This window comes from Nannobrachium achirus (genome assembly GCF_963921795.1).
Source record: "Nannobrachium achirus genome assembly, chromosome: 11".
NCBI lineage: Eukaryota > Metazoa > Chordata > Actinopteri > Myctophiformes > Myctophidae > Nannobrachium > Nannobrachium achirus.
The window spans coordinates 10871658-10895093 of record NC_137820.1 but is presented as its reverse complement, the minus strand read 5'-3'; the positions used below and the strand labels follow the sequence as shown (position 1 = coordinate 10895093).

General features: G+C 42.0%; 1 protein-coding gene across 5 annotated transcripts in view; it reads left to right on the top strand.

Annotated features, from left to right (window-relative positions):
• The window catches only part of LOC308294000 (protein NLRC3-like), a 14410-nt gene extending 2674 nt beyond the window's left edge, over positions 1 to 11736 (top strand). For all 5 annotated transcript variants that reach the window (XM_080736695.1, XM_080736694.1, XM_080736692.1 and 2 more), the window contains 10 exons: positions 1 to 63; positions 1158 to 1271; positions 3807 to 3865; positions 4143 to 5964; positions 7330 to 7503; positions 8056 to 8229; positions 8311 to 8463; positions 10107 to 10156; positions 10912 to 11561; positions 11602 to 11736. The exon at positions 1 to 63 is cut by the window's left edge. In XM_080736695.1, coding sequence (XP_080592821.1) covers positions 1 to 63; positions 1158 to 1271; positions 3807 to 3865; positions 4143 to 5964; positions 7330 to 7503; positions 8056 to 8229; positions 8311 to 8463; positions 10107 to 10156; positions 10912 to 11561; positions 11602 to 11628 — 3286 coding nt within the window. In that variant the 3' untranslated portion in view covers positions 11629 to 11736. The remainder of the gene's footprint in view (positions 64 to 1157; positions 1272 to 3806; positions 3866 to 4142; positions 5965 to 7329; positions 7504 to 8055; positions 8230 to 8310; positions 8464 to 10106; positions 10157 to 10911; positions 11562 to 11601) is intronic.
• The last annotated feature ends 11700 nt before the right edge of the window (positions 11737 to 23436 follow it).

Genomic DNA, 23436 nt, shown 5'->3' with positions numbered 1-23436 from the left:
GAGTGATCAGTCAATGGGTCACCCTTGGAACTTCAGTAATGAACCTGGACCTCCACACACACAGTATGTCAATGTGATGTGAATCTTCCTATACAATATACACACTAGAACATTATGCTAGGTTATATCGGCAAGTTATAGTCAGACATAAGTGGCATTTCCATAAAGCCTCTTAATGCGCATTAAGCCTTTTTTGCTTAAATCTTTTTATGTAAACACTTCAAAATTCGAATAAACTTTCATTATCCGCAAAAAAACGTTTATCCGTTTGGAGGAGGTGGATTTTGATGCTTTATCGAATAAATTAAATGCGCATTTGTGAATGGAAACGGGTCAGACAATAAATGTGAATAAATTATGATGTTCTGGGTCCATACCTTCCTCCAACTTAACACTTTCCCTTGCCGCTTAACGTCCATTGTATAGCATTAGCCCACAAAGCAAACCGGTTGTTTTTTACACACGGAGTGACATGGACCGTGTGTAAATTCCTCTCGTTTTCACCTCCCGGAGTCAAGCCATCCGTGGGACCATTGCTAACCCTTCCTCATCACACAGTGTTGCGTGCCAAAAGTGGCCGATCTACAAGCTCACAGCAGCTCACATCCGCGCCTCAGCGCCGCGCTGTGAGCTTGCAGATCGGCCACCTACCAGAGGACGCTGAAACTTGCAGGATGAGTGTGCACTGTGCAGCGATCGAGTCACAGCAGTCAGACGTGCAGTGCTCACGTCTCGGTTCGGTCTGAAGAAATCAGCCCGATCAACACATGCGACCGTCGCTAATTCGAATGACACCCGCAAATGGAAACATTCAAAAATTCTGTTAATTCGCTTCCTATTTTCGAATAAGCTTATGGAAACATGGCTATAGTCTAATGACAATGTGTCCTCTCTCTCCAATCCTTATAGATTATAAATGACTATAGAATGAAGTGCTACAAATCACTATTAGAGTTAGGGTTAGTAATGGGAAAGTCGGACGAACACTACGCACCCCTGGGTTTTCTCAAGGCTCTCTACTCCAGGGGTTTTCAAAACCTTTTGACACAGGACACCCCTGTAAATGACCTTTTCATCCACGGCACCCCTGATTATTATTTTTCAGAATCTTATTCATTCACATAATAACTGTATAAACATCTGCTATATGATTCCAGAAGTCTTCACCACAGAGCAGAGTCTCCAACAGCCAGCTGTGTGTCTATGAAGAGTGATCAGTCAATGGGTCACCCTTGGAACTTCAGTAATGAACCTGGACCTCCACACACACAGTATGTCAATGTGATGTGAATCTTCCTATACAATATACACACTAGAACATTATGCTAGGTTATATCTGCAAGTTATAGTCAGACATAAGTGGCGTTTCCATAAAGCCTCTTAATGCACATTAAGCCTTTTTTGCTTAAATCTTTTCATGTAAACACTTCAAAATTCGAATAAACTTTCATTATCCGCAAAAAAACGTTTATCCGTTTGGAGGAGGTGGATTTTGAGGCTTTATCGAATAAATTAAATGCGCATTTGTGAATGGAAACGGGTCAGACAATAAATGCGAATAAATGATGATGTTCTGGGTCCATATCTTCCTCCAACTTAACACTTTCCCTTGCCGCTTAACGTCCATTGTATAGCATTAGCCCACAAAGCAAACCGGTTGTTATTTACACACGGAGTGACATGGACCGTGTGTAAATTCCTCTCGCTTTCACCTCCCGGAGTCAAGCCATCCGTGGGACCGTTGCTAACCCTTCCTCATCACACAGTGTTGCGTGCCAAAAGTGGCCGATCTACAAGCTCACAGCAGCTCGCATCCGCGTCTCAGCGTCAGCGCCGCGCTGTGAGCTTGCAGATCGGCCACCTACCAGAGGACGCTGAAACTTGCAGGATGAGTGGGCACTGTGCAGCGATCGAGTCACAGCAGTCAGACGTGCAGTGCTCACGTCTCGGTTCGGTCTGAAGAAATCAGCCCGATCAACTCATGCGACCGTCGCTAATTCGAATGACACCCGCAAATGGAAACAGGCAAAATTTCTGTTAATTCGCTTCCTATTTTCGAATAAGCTTATGGAAACATGGCTATAGTCTAATGACAATGTGTCCTCTCTCTCCAATCCTTATAGATTATAAATGACTATAGAATGAAGTGCTACAAATCACTATGTGCTGTTCAGTGGTGAAGCTGCACAGACTGGCTGCTTGTGTTCATGTCTGTGTAACTAACTATGGAATATATACTGTATTATGTAAGGATTACTGTACTGTAGTGCCGTTTCAACTTTTCAGTATTTATTGCTCTTTTCCTGTAAATGCATTTTTTTCCACAGGTTTCTTTCCCTGTTTTGCCTTTCTCATTTTTATGAGGAATGGAGCGTATTTTTGCAGAAACTCGCAATTTGTTGCAAATGTCAAGAAACCACTCCATTCCCATTGAAAAGCAGAATCCACCTTCATATGTAGATTTAAACTTCAAAGTCAGAGAAGGTCATAAGAATAGCAAAACTATCTGATCTACAAGATCTATGTTCTGCAAATCCCCTGTAAATCTACTGTCTTGCCAATGGCAGGACGTGTGAAGTTTTGAAATGGCACATCTGTACATAGATCTATAGCTCCCATTGAGACCACTATTGCTCCCATTCACCTCCATTCACCTATATATTTACATCAGTACAGTGAGACCACTAGGTCCCATTCACCTCCAGTCACCTCGTCTGTGAGGCGCTTCACGCACACAGCTTCTCGTTAGATTTCTTTTTCTTGTCACAGCAATGTTGAGGAACCAGAACCCAACAATGTTACTCATATTTCGCCATTGGACAAAGGGTGCAAGTGTCTACATGAAAACCACTGAGAACGGCAAGACTGTCTCCAGAATGCACCAAAACCACTGTAGTGTATATGCCAGGCCTGTGAGTGGCGCTGTAAAGCTGCCACAAAGCACCAAAAAGAGAGAAGATGAGAGTGATGTTATTTTTTTGCCTTTCTTTTTATAATGTCCACTTGTTGCTGACGGAGGTGCTGTGGGAGGGAGGAGTACAATATGCTGTGAAAGCCCTATCGCACCCAGTAGCACAAACATGTTTGATGCTGTCGTTGGGAGGGAAGGGGAGAGGGGCTCGGCGCATGCAGGTTAGGGAGAGGCTGTGCTGCAACAACATCATCATTTCAGGAATTATGCATATTCGGCTGTTTATACAGAGACGCGACAGCGCCGTCTTCAGATTGATTCACTCTGGGAATTCGGTTTCAAAGATGTGTGTCTTCAGGAAGTTCAGGCACCCAAGACACCGGCTCCGTGTGGCAGAAAGGTCTAAATGATAAAGAACTTGTGCGGAATCACCTAAATTCGTCTTTGCATGGAGGGAGCCTTAGTGGCCAATGGTGTTCCTACCTCCTCCCCTCCTTCTGCTCCTCATGTCATTTTCTTCTTTTTTTGCTTTGTTTAGTTTATTTTTATTTATTTATTAGTTTTCACCAAAAATAGTTTATTTTTTACAGTGTGCTCAGTCAAATTATTTCCAAGTAATTGATACACCGGAAACCGGTTCTCAACAAGAACTGGTTCTCGATTGTCATCCCTATATATGATTCTATATACTATATGATATGATGGCATGCTATACTGTGATTGATAGCATTCGTTACCTCTACAATCCTCTACGAACTACAAGCTCAAAACACTCTATGAGCTTGTGTGTATTTAATTAACCACTTAAATAATATAAGTTAATATAATAAATAAATAAATATAATAAGTAAATATATTAAACTATCTATTATCTATATTGTCTTCATCTCCACAGAGAGAGACTCAGAAAGACACCTGAACTGAAGACATCGAGTCAAACCACAAGTGAACAAAGTAAGACTGGACCCATTTCTCACTATTTAACATTTCATATCAATTAATGAAATCCTTAAATAGCAGAACACATCATCAGACTCAATGTCCAAAATACTGATGCTAAACATAATTATACATTTAGACACAAATAAATGATACAATGTTGTCGTTATTAAAATATACAGTTTTCTTTTTACAAAGTGTAGATTTCTGAGGGTATTTAAGAGAGTTTTAATGGTATGTAAATGTATAAATTAGCCTGAATGTTTAAAAAGTCTTCATTGTCTTATCATAGGTGTCAGTCCGCAGGAGGCTTTAAAGGTTTATAAGGTCGGTTTGAACCGTCTTGATCGTGTGACATACATCACTGAAGTGCCCTCCCTCAGCAGCATCTACACAGAGCTCTACATCTCAGCTGGAGAGAGTGAAGGGGTTAATACCCAACATGAGGTCTGGCAGCTTGAGACACTTTCCAAGAAGAAAACCCTCCATGACCAAACAATCAAATGCTGTGACATCTTTAAACCCCTCCTCCTTGGCAGAGAGAAACCCAGCAGAAGAATTCTGACCAAGGGCATCGCTGGCATTGGAAAAACATTCTCTGTGCGTAAGTTCACTCTGGACTGGGCAAAGGGTTTGGAAAATCAAGATGTCATTCTTCTGGTTCCCTTCTCATTCCGGGAGCTGAACTTGGTCAGAGATGAGCAGCACAGTCTTCTCTCACTGATCCATCGTTTCCACCCAGAATTAAAGAAGGTCACAGCAGAGCAGCTCGCTGTCTGGAAAGTAGGCTTCATCTTTGACGGTCTGGATGAAAGCAGGTTTTCACTGCACTTTGACAGCAATGCCATTGTTTCTGATGTCACAGTGACATCATCAGTGGACCTGCTGTTGACAAACCTCATCAAGGGGAATCTGCTCCCCTCAGCCCTCCTCTGGATAACTACCAGACCTGCAGCAGCCAATCAGATCCCTCCTGCATATGTTGACCTGGTGACAGAAGTACGAGGGTTCACAGACCCCCAGAAGGAGGAGTTCTTCAGGAAGAGATTCAGTGATGAGAAGCTGGCCAACAAAATCATTTCACACATGAAGACATCAAAGAGCCTCCACATCATGTGTCACATCCCAGTATTCTGTTGGATCACCGCTACCGTTCTGGAGGACTTGTTGAAGACAGACGAGACAGAAGAGCTGCCTAAGACCCTGACTAAGATGTACGGCCACTTCCTGTGGGTCCAGACCAAGAGGAAGAATCTGAAGTATGACAAGACCAAGAAAAATAAACCAAACAAGAGACAGAGAAAGAAGCAACAGCAGAGAGAAAATCAACAGCAGCTCATGCAGGCTGACAGGGAGTTACTTCTGAAGCTGGGCAGGCTGGCATTTGAACATCTGGAGAAAAGTAGCATGATGTTCTACCAAGAAGACCTGGAAGAGTGTGGTCTTGATGTGAAAGACGCCTCGCTGTACTCTGGAGTGTGCACAGAGATCTTCAAAGAAGAGACTGTTCAATCTGAGAGAAAGGTCTACAGCTTTGTTCATCTGAGCATCCAGGAGTTTCTGGCTGCAGTCTTTTTGTTCCACTGTTACACACAGAAGAACACAGAGGTACTGAAGACGTTCCTGGGAGATGATGTCAGATCCTTGTCTGACTTCCTGCTTAGAGCCTTTAAAGAATCCCTGAAGAGTAAAAATGGCCACCTGGACCTCTTTGTCCGCTTCCTCCATGGCCTCTTAATGGAGTCCAACCAGAGTCTTTTAGGACACCTGCGGGGTCAGACAGAGTACAACAGACAAGATGAGATCCAGAGAGCCATCAACAACCTGAAGGAGATAAAACGTGAGGATCTAAATCTCTCTCCTGATAGATATATCAACATCTTCCACTGTTTGATGGAGATGAACGACCACTCAGTTCAACAGGAGATCCAACAATACCTGGAGTCAGGGGACAGATCAAAGACAAAACTGTCTGAGAGCCAGTGTTCAGCTCTGGCCTTCATACTGCTGACATCAGAGGAGGTTCTGGATGAGTTGGACCCGCACAAATACAACACAACAAATGCAGGCAAATCCAGACTGCTCCCAGCTGTGAGGAACACCAGAAAGGCTCGGTTAGTAGTCATGAGAATAGAAAACATATTAGAAGAGAATCAATCTACCATCACAACTAAAACTAAGAGTAGAAATAATGGTTAATGTAAAATATCCAATAAGAGGCAGGTTTCAAATAGTGTCAGGTGGTATTGTGTGAATGTGTAAAGGCTAGTCCTATTAAAGCCAGGTAAAACAGAGTGTAAAATACACACCAACAGGGAACAAGGAACATGGTACACAGAACAAGAGAACTCAAGTCTTCTGTACTATTCACAATGACAACGGACCATACCTCCTGAGAAATGGACCATCCCATTAGTGGAGGGGTGTACAGAGGATGGCCTAATTTAATCTAATTGTTTACAAACAATTAGATTAATTTAGTTTAGTTTGTTTTAAAGTCAATAACAGTACAGTTATAACCATCTGAGGAGGAGACACAATAAAGTCCAGGATTTATTTCCATTGTAGTCCTTTGAACTTGTCTGACCACAGGATGACTGCCATGTACAATATATAAACAATACTATTAACAATTAATCTATTATATTGATTACATGAACAATACACTAAAATCCAATTAAATTAAAATATATCTCCTGAACTATACTATAGGGTTACTCCAATGTACATAAAATACATATTTTCCTCCAGACATTTAAATCTGAAGAGACACACATTAACAACTCACTCTAGTATAAAAGCTATGAGTGTTCCTGACCTGATTACATTAAAATACTTTGTTTCTCTCGTTAGGGTTAGGGTTAGTGATAATTATATTTTGTTTGTATAACATTTATTTATGGTGAATCAAGAATACAAAAAAAATAGATGCATTGAAGCAAACGGAGGCCGACAGCAAAACGATATAAAAGGTGTTCACAACATGTTACAGATGCGTTGTCAGCTTGTAGATGAGCTTGTAGAATAGTTATTTTTGGCATGTAGCAAATCGGATATTACGATGCCATCACGGCCCACCAAAATACATTTTACTCTAGACTGTAGATTTAGTCTTATACAGTATATAATTCAACTAACTTTTAGATGACTAGATATGACGTATTCAAAAGACTATGATTAAAACTACATCACAATTTGCTAAATTAAAACTGCTTGGTCATTAGCTAGGTTTACTTTACTGATTTTTATGAGGAATTACTAAATTAGTTCATAGAACAAGTTCATAGCACGTTAAAAACTATAGTATACAGATGATCTGACTTTCACTTTTATGTTTTTTGGTTCCCTGTTCTTATTTGACCTGTTAATATCTGGCCAACTAGATTTACATGCTCATAGTTAATCTCCTTAATGAATTGAATTATAATCTAATGTTATGATAATCTCAGATTTGACATACCGGTAATCTACATTTACAGACTTGTTGGCGGTTTCCACCAAAAGCCAGACTTTGAAATTGTGGCTTCAGCTCTCAGCTCTAATCCTTCACATCTGAGAGAATTGGACGTCAGTTATAACAACGTGCAGGATTCATTCATGGAGATAATCTCTGCTGGATTAAAGAGTCCACATTGTGAACTGGAGATACTGAGGTCAGTTTAAATAACCAGCATGCTTTTGATTAGCTCTGTTTTATTGTTTAATGTTTGATTATAATTAAAAGAGTGTGAATACAGTTGACATGATGGTATCCCACACTTACTAGAATCATGAAACGGTCCAAGTTTCATCACAGTGATACGTACAGTAACAAACATGTGATCCATCACGGCTGCTAGGGAATTATGAAGTCCACTTAAACAACTGTGTAAACTGTGTTTACACCAAACACAGTCCGGAAGGTTTGCTGGTTCCCCAGCCCACCAGCAGTGAGAGTCATTTTAATCACTCTTCTGTCTGTTTCATTTTGTCAATAAGGTTGATATTTGAGTTTTAAAACTTTAATACTTGTGATACACCTGGTAGCCTGTCCTCTCTTAGTCAGTTTGTTAGATCATCTGTTGTCTTCTGCCTGTTTCCTGTCAGTTAGCTGCCTGTTGGAAGTTTACAATTAAAATGATTTACTTCACATTATTCCTGCCTGCCTTTCCATCTCTTTGGTCTCTACTCCAAAACTCAGCCAGATCTATAATCTGTCATTTCAGACTTTCTGGCTGTAACATCACACAGACAGGATTAGACATCCTGCTCTCAGCTCTCAGCTCTAATCTTTCCCATTTGAGAGAATTGGATCTCAGTTTCAACTGCCTGTCGGGTTCACAGCTGGACAAACTCTCTGCTCTACTGAAGAGTGGAGAATGTAGACTGCAAATCCTGAGGTAAATAAATAGTGTTTTCTCTCCGTGTGGATCTCTACTTGAACATCAACAGCACTTTGTTAAATATGGATTTCTCTGCAGGTTGTCAGGCTGTGGGGTCACAGAGGAAGGCTGTTCTTCTCTGTCTTCAGCTCTGACCTTCAACCCCTCCCATCTGAAACAGCTGGACTTGAACTTCAGCCACTTAGGAGGCTCTGGTCTGAAGAAGCTCTCTGCTGCACTGGAGACTCTGAAGTGAGTAGACTTGGACTGTGTCCATGTTGGTGTGTGTGTTGGTGTGTGTGTGTGTGTGTGTGTGTGTGTGTGTGTGTGTGTGTGTGTGTGTGTGTGTGTGTGTGTGTGTGTGTGTGTGTGTGTGTGCGTGCGTGCGTGCGTGCGTGCGTGCGTGCGTGCGTGCGTGCGTGCGTGCGTGCGTGCAAGTCCCTTGTCTAACTGACATGTTGTAGGAGTTTGGGCTTACCTAACTTAAATTCAGCGTACATTGGGGAAACCAAGGGCGACTGATCCAACATGGGTCATGTGGAGAACAAACACTGTTGAGATGAGAAGAAGCATGTTAGTTGAATCTAAGATCACAAACTAGATGATTATTTAGCCCAGAAAAGTCCTCACCCCTTTAGCAGTGGTCATTTACATTTACAGTGGCAATGGGGACAATAGCTCAAAAGAGGTTAAAGTGAGTTCTCTCTCTAATGCCATTGTCTCACTTTTTTTCCTTCTTTCCTCTCCTGGAGTCTATCAGTCTCTATGCACTCCTGGATGTCATCAACTGTAAAATAATAGCAATTAAACAATGCATTAAATTACCTTTATTACAGGAACACAAAATGTAAAACAACATCTTTGTGAATGTCCTTTAGTCAGACGCGCTTTTTAATACTTTTCTTTGGTTCAATATTTGTAAAGTCCACACAAATACGTAAAGCACTGATTTATTAAAGAAAATAAAAAGGTTGAAATACAGAGATATGACGATATATAAACACTGTATTAAATGCTTAAAGGACGACTTCACCACTTTTCATCTTCATATAATTGGTCCTCACTAATGTTCATGATAAAATAGCACAATATTCTTCCCTCTGGGAGGTGTGTGTGTGTAATAATTGCGACCGTCAGGTCGCAGTTACTATCAAAACCTCGACCAAAACCTCGACCAGCTGTCCGTCAGTCTGTCACACGTCACACGTCACACTTTTGCCCTGCTCATATCTCCGCAACGGTTGCCCCAATCCATGCGAAATTTTGCACACACACTCCTTGCCTGCCAAACCACAACCCATCAATTCTCACATGACCCTCTACTAGCGCCACCATGAGGCCGATTCTTGCAAAACACATTTTTGGACACTGTTCCTACAAAGTTTGACCTAAAATCACGCAAATCGGTACACACTTGGTCTACACTCATGTCTTCAACATGTATTTGTCCCATATAGCGCCACCATCAGGACAACACATTGTGGACACTGCTCCTACAGATTTTGCCCTAGAATCACGCGAATCGGGACACAGTAGGCTATCTCTACACTCATATCATCAACATGGATCTGTCCCATATAGCACCACCATCAGGCTAATTTTTTTCAAACACATTTTTGGACACTTCTCCTACAGATTTTGCCCTAAAATCACGCAAATTGGTACACAGTATGTCTACACTCATGTCATCACCATGAATCTCTCCCATATAGCGCCACCATCTGGCCGAATTTTTCAAATACTTTTTTGGACGCTGCTCCTACACATTTTGCTCTCAAATCACGCTGTGACCTGACGGTCGCTTATCTCCCGATTAGGGAGTCTTACTGGTAATGTGAGGTAGGTGTTGTGTTAGACAGTTAGACATTGATTAATTGTTGTTCTTCTTCCTACAGTGTGAATCATGGAGGAGAACACTGGATTAAACCTCAACTCCTTACAAGATGTGAGTGTCTGTCTGTCTGTCGCTCATTGACATTTTATACACTGTTTTATACTTTGAAGGCCACTCCCTCCTGTAGTCAGGGCATGTTATAAGAAAAACCTTCACCAATGTGTTTGTAAAAGGTGTAGTAAGTTAATCCCCCCTAGGGGAACCTGTGACAGGGTGTTTTAGGGAATGGAGAAGAGTCTGGGATGTGTGGAGCATTCTCCAGGGGGTTTTAGGGAAGGGAGAAGAGTCTGGGTCGTGTGGAGCATTGTCCAGGGAGTTTTAGGGAATGGAGAAGAGTCTGGGACGTGTGGAGCATTGTCCAGGGAGTTTTAGGGAAGGGAGAAGAGTCTGGGACGTGTGTGTGGGGCTTAAACCCTGCAAACCAATGTTGGACATGTCTTAATACATGAACATTCTCCGGAAATAGCAGATCTACATGCTCACAACGTTTTGCGCTGTGCTGCGTTTGTAGATCAGCTATTTTGAACGAAGAGATTTGGAGTGTGGAGGGAAAAACTGAACAGACCGAGTATAGAGCCCTGGGAGACACCAGTTGATGAAGGGTTAAAGTTGTTAAAACTGGGGTCCAGGTACCCCCAGGGGTCCTTGGGGGGTTACATTGTGTGTGTGTGTGTGTGTGTGTGTGTGTGTGTGTGTGTGTGTGTGTGTGTGTGTGTGTGTGTGTGTGTGTGTGTGTGTGTGTGTGTGTGTGTGTGTGAGAGAGAGAGAGAGAGTGTTTAATATTTACTGTGTTGTTTTCTCATCAGATTCCCATCGTCTCTCTCTGGACACAAACACAGCACACAGCCTCATCTTTCTGTCTGAGAACAACAGGAAGGTGACACTGGTGAAACAGGATCATTCATATCCTGATCATCCTGACAGGTTTGATGGAGTGGAGCAGGTTCTGTGTACAGAGGGTCTGACTGGACGCTCTTACTGGGAGGTAGAGTGGAGTGGACAGGTTCAGATAGCAGTGACCTATAGAGGAATCAACAGGAAAGTAGAGGGTGATGACTGTTGGCTTGGATGGAATGCCCAGTCCTGGTGTCTGTTCTGTAGTGATGTTCACCATGAAGACTATTACAGTGTCTCACACAATAGTAGGTACACTTACCTTTCTCTCCGTCCCTCTGACTCCAACAGAGCAGCAGTGGATGAGGACAGAGATGACAGAGACAGAGAGGACAGAGACAGAGAGGACAGAGAGGACAGGGTCAGATCAGAGAACAGAGCAGCAGTGTATCTGGATTGTCCTGCTGGGACTCTGTCCTTCTACACAGTGTCCTCAGACACACTGACACACCTGTACACCTTCCAGAACATATTCACTGAACCTCTCTATGCTGGGTTTGGGTTTTGGAACACAGAGGCCTCCTCCTCTGTGTATCTGTGTGAGGACAGACAGACAGACAGGGTATGAGGACAGACAGACAGACAGACAGACAGACAGACAGACAGACAGACAGACAGACAGGGTGTGAGGACAGACAGACAGACAGACAGACAGACAGACAGACAGACAGACAGACAGACAGACAGACAGACAGACAGACAGACAGACAGTGTATCATAATGTAATAATCAGGAACAGGTGTGGTGGTGGTTGGGGGGGGGGGGGGTTCCATAGCGATGGGGGGGGGATTCTAAACATTTAAACATGAATATTGTATAGATTTATAGATACAGTGGTTCTCAAAGTGGGGTCCGAGGACCCCCGAGGGTCCTTGAGGGGGTTCCAAGGTGTCTCCAGCGACAGTCATGTACATTAAATTCAGTGTAGCCAATTTAACCATTACAAATTATTATACATTGACCATTTGAAATTAGACGATCTGCAAGCTCACAACGCGTTGCGATGTGGCGCGTTGTGAGCTTGTATGGCTATTTTCCCAAAATAGACAAAATCTTGTAAAAATGTGGTCTGTGGCACAAAGTATTAACAGATTATTATTATTCTTTTTTCTGGAAGACTTTGACAATCTGTGATCTAGAACAGTGTTTCTCAAATGAGGGTACGTGTACCCCTAGGGGGACGCAGGGGCACTGCAGGGGGTACAGAAGATCTGTAAATTGTTAAACCAAATTACTTCAATACCTTGACAGTACAACTGTTATTGAATAAAAAGCAATGTTATTTTCCATTAAGCTGTTTTATTTTTGAACATATTGGCATTGGAACTGGACTTTAGATGAGCTTTTGATAAGCAAAATGCTGTAGTCAGGGGAAGAGGGTACTTGGCTTCAGAAATCAGTATGAGTTGGCTCGGTCGCTGCCAAAATAAGCACGCACACTCCCTGGATGTCAATTCAGAACCTCTGCCCCACATTTTTCAAACGGTCATGTTCTAGCGCCACCTTGTGGCCGATGTTTGCAAAACACATTTCTGTACACTACACTATAGATTTTGTCCACAAATCCTACACATCGGTAGACAGTATCTCTGATCGACATGGATCTGTCAGATTTTCCATATTCCATCCTGATTAGCTACAATTGTCTTCCAAAGTTTGCAGGATTGCTCAGTTTTGAACAAAATGCCTCAAATCATGAACACAGCGTGCAATCTTGGTGAGATTGGGCGCGCACATTCCCACTAGGCCGAGGAAGAAATGCCACTTCAAATCTCTCAAATCAGCCTCATGGTGGCACAAATAACACAAATAACAGGGCAATTTGTGTTTTTATCTTTAACTCCATCGATAAGTGGAAAACTTTGCATGCGCGCTCCCTAGAGGCTAAGGATAAACCTTTGCCCTGCATTTTTCACATTTGCCTTTTATAGCGCCACCAGGAGGACAACTTATGTAAAACACATTCTTTGCTATTACTCCATCAGATTTTCTCCAACAATGATGAAAATCAGTACACAGTATCTCTATAGTCATGTGATCAAGTCCGATCCGTCTGATATTTCATATTCCATCCTAATTGGCTAATATTGGCTTCCAAAGTTTGCAGGATTGCTCCGTTTTTGAACAAAATGCCTCAAAATCAAATCATCAATGCAGCTTGCGAATACCGTGAAATTTGCCACACATTTCCACTACGTTAAGGAATATGCTACCCTTTTCACATTGGCCTTTTATAGCGCCACCAGCAGGTAGACTTTAGCAAAACACATTTTTGGAACACAATGTCTTAAATCATGCATGCAGCATCCGACTGCCTTGAAAGGTCTAAGATTGGCGAAGCACAAATTTTTTTTGGCCTATTATACAGCAGCACCACCAGGATGGCTGGCCTGGTGGAGACCTGTGCTCGGAAGAGCACTGCTTCTAGTTTACATGTGTATTCTGATCAAGTGACACTTTTTTTCTTTTTATTGATTGACTACAAGCATGTGGTACAGGCAGACATTAAAGGACCACTTCACCTCTGGGAAGACCAGATCTTATTTTATTGTTATTTGGGACACGATCAACACAGTTCTGAGTTATTTTTTGTGTTCAATCCGTGTTTTTAGATAGTATTTCAGCATGCTACAACTGGTCATATGATGCATTTGTGAATACTTTGTTAGACTTGCATAGGAATGCAAAAGTCTACCCGGGTTGCAAATCTTTCCAGCGAAAGAATTACTAAGCTAATCAAAAAAATCTACCAATGAATCTGTGTCTTACAGAGGATCTCCCCGCTGGTCAATAGGAGGTGTACTCATTCAGCCCCTCTTTGACTATGGAGTCCACGTATGGTATCACATCGCCCCAAATGCCTTAAAAACAAGGCAACAAAAAACAGCCCTTAACAAACTAATTAGGGTCCTGCTTAACCTTCCTTCTCGAAGTTCAATGGGCCTGATGTACACACTACACCACTAAGATAGCCATGTACCCATCGAATTACTTCTCCTGCTATACACTAAAATGTGGAACGCCCTACCTGCGTGCAATTTTGGTGAAATTGTGCACGCACATTCCCAATAGGCCGAGGAAGAAAAGCCACTTCAACAATTTCAAATTAGCCTCATGGTGACGCTATAACAGGCCGATTTGTGTTGTTACCTATAACTACACTGATCAGTGTAAAACTTTGTATGCGCACTTAGAGGCCAAGGAAAAACCTTTGCCCTGCATTTTTCACATCTGCGCCACCAGGAGGCCGACTTATGTAAAATACATTTTTTGATATTACTCCTTCAGATTTGATCAAAAAACACACACACACACACACACACACACACACACACACACACACACACACACACACACACAAATCAGTACACAGTATCTCTATAGTCATGTGATCAAGATGGATCTGTCCGATATTTCATATTCCATCCTGATTGGTTAACATTGGTTTCCAAAGTTGGCAGGATTGGTCCGTTTTGAACAAAATGCCTCATAATAATCATGAACGCAGCTTGCGCTTTTCGTGAGACTTTGCACGCACATTCCCACTAGGTCAAGGAACAAATGCAACCCTTTCACATTGGCCTGTTATAGCACCAGGTCAACTTTTGCAAAACACATTTTTGGAACAAAATCATGCATGCAGCGTCCGATTGCCGTGAAAGGCCGAAGATGACATGACACCCTTTTCACATTGGCCCATTATAGCGCCACCAGGAGGTCAAAATAACCTTCCTGACCTGGTGTTTTTTCTTTATTTTCTTATTTTCTGTTTTAGGAAAGGCATGGGGAGACTATGTTTTGCACCCTGACCGTCTGTCCGCCTGTGGGTGTGTCCTTTCGTCTGTGGACAGCTAATCTCTGGAACCGTTGGCACGATGGCAGCCAAACTGTGCAGTGTGCACGCACACTCCCTGGGTGCAAGAGCAGAACCTCTGCCCCTAATCTTTTACATGAGCTTGTTATAGCGCCACCAGGAGGCGGATTTGTGCAAAACACATTTTTGGACGGCACTCCTACAGATTTTGTCCAAAAGTCACACGCTACACAGTATCTCTATAGTCATGTGATCCAGACGTATCTGTCCGATATTTTATATTCCATCCTAATTGTCAAACATTGGCTTTGAAGTTTGAAGGATTGATCCGTTTTGAACAAAATGCCTCAAATCATGAATGCAGGGAGCAATCTTTTCACATTGGCATGTTATAGCGTAATAGCGCCACCAACAGGTCGACTTTTGCAACACACATGTTTGGAGAAAAAAAAGAGAAAGCCTCAAATCATGAATGCAGCCACCAGGAGACCACAATAACATACCTGACCTGGCGGAGACCTGTGCTCGGAAGGAGCACTGCTTCCAGTGATCATCACCTGTGCTGAAACCAGTGTTTGGACTACAGATGGGAGACAATGGGCCACAGGACGGACACCTATGGATGGACCTGGACGGAAAAGCTCAACTGTTTTGTCGTTGTTCTCCCCACGCGCAAGGGTACTTCCACAATATTCATGGTAGTTTTAGGTTGCGGTTTTACTCTGTACAAAGACTTGCTATCTGTGCAGTGTTTGCTCCACTATCATTGTAGCTGTCCCAGCAATGGGGGGCTAGATGATTTATTTTATGTTATTGTTGGGTTTGTTTGAAATATGTGAAGTGTGAATTTATGTTTTATTTGGGTGACTTTTGTAGGTGACAGACATTGAGGCCATCTTGTGTTTGGTTTGTGCCATGGTATGGGCTGATGGGCATGGTCACATGATGCCAATCAGAGCTGAACTAGTATATGAGGTGCACCTGCCAAGGTTCAGGTTAGAGGAGAAGAACAGACACACTAGGTTGTGTGTAGAGAAGAGCCCTGTCTACAAAGAAGGGTCTCTTAAAACAAAGATAAGTCAGAGCTAAGGGTCTCTACAAGAAAGTAACTTAACTCTCCTAAACATATTCAGAGCAGAAGGCCACACGGTATGTCACCTTTTATTGTTTGTTTTTGTATCATTGTTTCTTGTTATTTTGTTTGGTTTAACTCACTACATTGCCTTTTATATATGTAAATGGTTATTGCATTGTTTTATTCATTATGGCTAAAAATATGTTTTGTATCATTTCACAGTTTTTCACGTTGTCTATCATGGGAATAAAATAAAAACCCCTATGAGAAACATCAGTTGGAGCGCAAGTTATTCTGCCTGGAAAAAGACGGTTTGGGACAGTTACAGTGAAAAACGTCCGCCACTCACTGCCAGGCTGAGTTGAAGAACGAACCCCGACGGAGTTTCCTTGCTGGGGGAGAGCGCGTCGGCCATTCAACCGGTAGCGGCGGTGAAACCTTGGGACGCTGCGGTCCATTCAAATCCACACAACATGGCCATGGGAGAGGAGCGTCTTCCAGTGCCACCCGCATCAGCCGACCAGTCTATCTACAAGTCTCAACCTGGTGTGACAATGCACATGTGAACTTTACCTAAACAGAGCGGTGAGCAGAGGTAGAGGAGCAATAAGTTGGTGCTGCTGCGTGGTCGAGTTGGCTACAAGAGGGCAGCATCGTCTCCTCCGGTCCTTGTCTCTACAAGAGAAGGTTGGAGGTCCTGTGCAACAGTCAAAACATTGGTTTGGGATCACAGGTCGGACTGGTGTGAGTAGAAAAAAAAAGGCACTTTAACAAGTTTAAGTTTTATTGTTGAAGGTTGATTATTTGAGTAGTAGATGACATTGTACACTGTGAAAGACATTTTATTGTTGCTGGTTGAATATTCATTAAAATGGGTTTAATATTCCACAGCATTATTTTGTAAAGCTGCTAACTAGGCAAGGGTTGAGGTTTAAGGTTTTGATAAGGATTAATTTTGTTAAAAGTAATTCCAAATACAATTCGAGTTGAGTCAGTTTGGTGGTTTAAACCTAGCCTTTACTCTTATGCATTCTGGGTTGTGCAATTGTTCCTGAGCAACAGTCACTTTATTTCAGAGTGCAATAATAATCCTGAGCTAGTCACTTTATTTTGAGGTGTGCAATAATGGGCTAACCCATGTTAACTTAAGCACTTTAATTTAAGCTTGGGCTCTTCATTGAAATTAAAAATGGATGATTTCAGCCCAGCACAAATAACTGCAGCTCTAGAAGAAGAAAGGTTGTACTTGGAGGACATATTGGAAACTACAACTGATGAGTCCGAAAGACTAATAATTCAAAATAGAATAACAGAGATTAATGCATACTTCGCAGAATTTGTAACGCAACATGAGTTAAAACCTGAAATTAAGATCCCTGCAGTATCAGAAGTTGAAACCCAGCCAACTAAATTGTTAAACCATGATATTCAAAAACTAGAGAAAAGGTTCCTGTCCTTGTATAATAACTTTAAAACTGATGTTAAACATGTCAGCCTCAAACTAAAGGAGCAATGCTCAAAAATTGAATTGGAGGAATGGGTATTTACTCTAAAGAAATGGGAGTCTGACATAAAGAGACAATATGGAGGTTTATGGGAGCTGACCACTCCATGTCAAGAGTTCAGAAGAAAAATGCAAAGCTGCGTTTCAGTGACTAGTGAACTGGTGGTGCTTATAAGGAGGTGTTCAGCAGAGGCTGGGAAAACAGAGTTGGTCCCAGAAAGGGCCCAAAAGGAGACGGTGAAAAAGGAGGAAAAAAGAGATTTGGAAGTCATGGAAACGGAAAAGTTGAAAATAACTGAGAAACAAAAAGACTTTGAAGCTGTAGAAGGTAAAGAGAAGGAAATGCCTTTACTAAAGAAAGTAACCATTGCTGTCTACTCCCAAGATGAGATGTCTGTGTTGTCTGAGTCCATGGAGGTGGACAAGGGCACTTCTACACCAGTCCTGGAGCTGGCGCCACAGTCTGGTGTGAAGGCAGGGGAAGCTTCTCTCCATGTGGTTAACCCCACATCCTCGGACCCCCCTGTGCAGCAGAGGTTAAGAGCAAGCAAGTTGAGGCCACCAACCCAGGGCCCAGTACTGCAAAAGATCAACCCAGCCTGAAGCAAGAGCTTGACCCAACGGACAGTGACATGCAAAGCAAGCAACCGGTGGTGGCTGAACTGGCAAGGAAAGGCACAAGTCCTCAGAGCACTTTAAACACAGAAGAGATGACCAGTGAACACTGGAGGAACAGCAGACAGTTCAGGTTGCTTGGGTTGAGTCCAAGAAGAAAAGACGGAAATGGAAAAAGAACAAAGTTCCGGAGAAGGAAGAGAGAAAGAAGAAGTGGAAAGAGAAAGGTAAAAATGAAGGCCCATGGGGGCAGAGACACTTGAAGGTCTGACAAACCTGAAACGAAAAGGTGAACGGAACACTCAGTTGTACTCTGTTACAAGTAGAACGCCAAACATAAAGGGAAAAAATCTTTAAAAACATTAATGTTGGTTGGTTGAAGGTCAATTTAAATATAGCATTTTGGGTTCAGTTTGATAGAAAAATTACAGATTTATACAGCCTAAAAAGACCTAATTAGCAGTAATAAAATCTTGGTAATTTTGGGGGCAGTGTAGCTGTCCCAGCAATGGGGGGCTAGATGATTTATTTTATGTTATTGTTGGGTTTGTTTGAAATATGTGAAGTGTGAATTTATGTTTTATTTGGGTGACTTTTGTAGGTGACAGACATTGAGGCCATCTTGTGTTTGGTTTGTGCCATGGTATGGGCTGATGGGCATGGTCACATGATGCCAATCAGAGCTGAACTAGTATATGAGGTGCACCTGCCAAGGTTCAGGTTAGAGGAGAAGAACAGACACACTAGGTTGTGTGTAGAGAAGAGCCCTGTCTACAAAGAAGGGTCTCTTAAAACAAAGATAAGTCAGAGCTAAGGGTCTCTACAAGAAAGTAACTTAACTCTCCTAAACATATTCAGAGCAGAAGGCCACACGGTATGTCACCTTTATTGTTTGTTTTTGTATCATTGTTTCTTGTTTTGTTTGGTTTAACTCACTACATTGCCTTTTATATATGTAAATGGTTATTGCATTGTTTTATTCATTATGGCTAAAAATATGTTTTGTATCATTTCACAGTTTTTCACGTTGTCTATCATGGGAATAAAATAAAAACCCCTATGAGAAACATCAGTTGGAGCGCAAGTTATTCTGCCTGGAAAAAGACGGTTTGGGACAGTTACAATCATATTAACGATTTGTTGTTAGATTGTTTCTGATTAATATGTGTATGTGAACAAGCGAAAGAGAAGTGTCTGGCTGACACCAAGCTCATCAAACGAAAGAAATTTGCGAGAGATTCAAAGGACTACCAGACACAAAATGTGTACTTCTGGAGAAGAAAACAGACATCGGAACCACCTCCACCACTGCAAGAGGACCAATTCACACAGAGCCTCCCGTTACAGACGCCGCGCCATCCTCCGCAGAGCTGGCCCTCCTCCTCCTCACTGGACTCCGACTCCAGCAACCGGTCCAGGCAAGGGGTGCCTTTTTTAGGGAACGCCACACGACGGCCCCGTCGAGGCGGCGGGCGCGGGCGCGGGTGGAACCACCACCACCAGCGCGCACCAAAAAATGCAGGAGAAGCCTACGCAAACGAGTACTACACCACCAGGAACCGAACCTATCCACGGTAATGAATTTCTCAAACAAATCCCTATCAGAACTGTGTACTACCGCCCTCAGTAAAGGCTTATCGTTTGCACCGACTTCTAATACGAATGACTTTGAGACACGTACATAGATCTTCAAAAGTTTTTTCGTACTTTGAGACTCAAAGAATTGTTTCACCCCAGTACAACTACGTCTCAAGTGGTGATCAATGAACGGGACAATCCTAATGTGAATGAAATCATGAATGAACTTGACGTATCTCCTCCTACTACTGTTCTGACTGCGGGGAAACCTACCCCTTTCAGAAAAAAGTCTACCTTTATTCCTCCTAAGAATAGGAGTGCATCTCTAGACACTTTTTGTCGTTTAGTAGAGTTTGATGTGCATAATACCCTAAAGAGAAAAAGTGAATATAAAGTGTTTAATAACATGTCCAAGTTGGAAAGAGATCAGATTACAGAATTACAAAAAGATGCCACCATTATTATTCGCCCTGCCGATAAAGGCGGAGCGATTGTCATACAGAATACCTCTGATTATGACTCTGAGATTAGGAGACAATTAAATGATGACACTTTCTATAGAAAACTACCGTCTGATCCCACTAGTTCCTTTTTGGCATCTGTACACGCACAATTACAACTGTGGTTTGAAAATGGTGAAATTAGTAAAAGTGAATATGCATTTATGAAAAATGATTTTCCTGTCATTCCTGTTATTTACACTTTGCCCAAGGTTCACAAATCTCAGACTGTCCCCTTAGTGGGTAGACCAATAGTTAGTAGTATTGATTCTCTTACCTCTAACATCTCTACTTTTGTTGATTATTGCTTGAAGCCATGGGTCACTTCTCTTCCCTCCTATACGAGGGACTCGAATGATTTTATTAATAAGCTGAAAACTGTTGATTTACCCACCACAGATTGCCTCTTGGTTACGCTGGATGTTAGCAGCTTATACACCAATATCCCTCATAGGGGAGGTGTGGAAGCTGTCAATTTCTTTATGAGTCAAAGAGATCCACTTATTAAACCCAGCACTGCCTGCGTCACTGAACTCACTGAATTGGTTCTGACTACAAACTATTTTCTGTATCAAAATGATTTCTTTTTACAAACTAAAGGGACAGCCATGGGCAGCACTATGGCACCTAATTACGCTAATCTATATATGGGGTACTTTGAGCAACATTTTGTTCTAGACTCTATGGTGAACCCCTTCTATGACAATATTTTGTTATACAAACGTTACATTGATGACCTGTTCATTCTATGGGCGGGTACCGCAGAAACACTTAAACTGTTTCATGCGTATCTTAATTCTGCTAATGAACATTTACAATTCACAATTGAGTTCAGTGACACCAGCATCAGTTTCCTTGATGTATTAGTCATTAAAAATGACAACTCCATTCAAACTGACTTGTATCGCAAACCTACTGACAGGAACACCATATTACGAGGGGACAGTTTCCACCCCACCCATCTGATACGGAGCCTACCTATCAGTCAGTTTCACAGGGCAAGGAGAGTTTGCAGTACTGATACGGGTTACAATACACAGGCTAATGATTTGACCAATCGATTTTTGGAAAGAGGGTACAAACAGGAATGGGTAGATGGTGCAGCCAATCGTTTTAAGACCATGACACAAGATGAATGCCTCATACCTAAAAATAGACCCAAAAAAACTAACGCTCCTTTCTGTGTGCTCCGCTATTCACCTAAGGGTTCTGTTTTCAAAAAAATAATTTCTAAACACTGGCATATTATTCAATCTGACTCAAGACTTAACACAATATTTAAAGAAGCCCCAGCAGTGGTATTCAAGCGCCCTCCCAATTTAAGGGACCAGTTGGTCAGATCTTATACACCTGCACAAAAGGAAAAAGGTACCTTTCTAGATAATATTCCTGATGGGAATTATAAGTGTGGTGGATGCGCCCAGTGCGTTTTTACGAGTAAAACGAAGTCCTACACACATCCCCACAGTGGGAAACTAATTAAAATACGTGGTATAATCACCTGCAGCACCACTAATGTGGTTTATTTGATTAAATGCCCGTGCGGCCTTGGTTATGTAGGCAAAACGAATAGACCTTTACGAACCCGCATGAGCGAGCACCGCTCTAATATAAGATGCGGTGATGAAAGAAACCCAGTGGCCTTGCACTTTAAACAGGCAGGTCACAGCATCACCAGCTTCAGATATTTGGGTATTGAGAAGGTGGAGAGACCCCCTAGAGGTGGAAATCTGGAACGCCGCCTACTACAGAGGGAAATGTTTTATATACACCATCTCAATAGTTACTATGGCCCCTTTTGGTCTTAACGAAGAATTTGACTTAAAACCTTTTCTATGACTAGCTTTTTCTCACTTCTGCATTGTATTTTTTACTTTTGCATTGGATTTCTTGTTACATTGTTTTTTCTGTGTTTTTAATTTAATTTTTGTATTCTGACTGTGTTTTCACTTTTTATTGTTATTTTCACTGTTTATTGACATTATCAGTGTAATACAATAGTAATAGGTATGGGACATTGATACCTCATGTTAGTAAACATGCTTGGTTATTCTTAAATGGTTTATACCCCTTGCTCCTATAGGAATCATAGGGCTGTCTCTCTCACTGCCTCTGCTGATGACAGCCTGAGGCTGATTTGGCTGATTTGAAAATCAGACTCCAGTTCATTGGGGCGTAGTCCCCGGCTGTTTTCAGTCATGATCTTTCTGAATTCTACCCAGCATGCCCTATTTATACCTTCAATGTGATTCACTGTTCAGTTTTACACCTGAAGAAGGCCAACACAGGCCGAAACGTTGTGTTTTATTCCGCTGACTATAATAAATATTTGGGGAGCTTCGAGACGGTGTGCGGTCCTTCACTTCTTTTTTGTCTGATTAATATGCAAAAATCACGATACAGTGATATTAACTATGATGGCAGAGAGAGCAAGCACTAGTCTGCACAGATACTGTAGCAAGTCTTTGTACAGAGTAACACTGCAACTAACATGAATATTGTGGATATACCCTTCTATTTAATCATTTGGGGATGTTGATGTTGTCATCTGCCCATTTGTCAATTTGGTAAAAAGAAATTGGTTGAATAGAACTCATATTTTGGGACCATCGCTCCATTGTTCACAATGGTCTGTAATGCAGGCTGCTATCCCAGGAAGTCATGTGATCCAAGATGGCCGCGGTGTGAATATGGTCTATACCAGGTGCTGTAAGCTTTTTCACTTGGCAGATTGAATGAGCAATCGTCATTTATGAGTGGCCATGATACAGTAATTATAATAGTTGAACACCCTTTTTAAAGTGTCCAGTTTGGCAGTTTCTCTTGCATTCGAGCAGTTCCTTTGTCGAATAGACTAGAGCAGGGGTAGGCAACCTTAGTCACGGGTGCCAACATTGGCACATTCATTCAAACTGATAACTTTGACTGGGGAGATAGTCTGGGTGATAAGTGGGTTATTGCTTGAGTCTAATGATCATGAGGCCTACATCCTAATGTAAAAGAATATAGGCTATTTCTAAAGAACAAATATAAAAGGTTTTTATTTAGAGCCTGTCAAAATCAATTGGAAATATCATATGACATGTTGTGTTGTCATAACTGCCATGGCACACTGACTATCAAGAAAATGAAAACATTGCACTTCATGTCAAAAGGGTTGCCGACCCCTGGACTAGAGGGTAAATACAACTTGCATAAATGTCGCCCTCTTGTGGAGACCCAGTATAAGCAATAGTAGAGGAGACAGTAGGTTTCATTGTGCACTGTGTAGTGTGTGCAGGTGCTGAGGGAATATATGGCTAATGTCAGTTCTTGTAAATTAGTTCTCACAATCATGAGAACTCTATTATA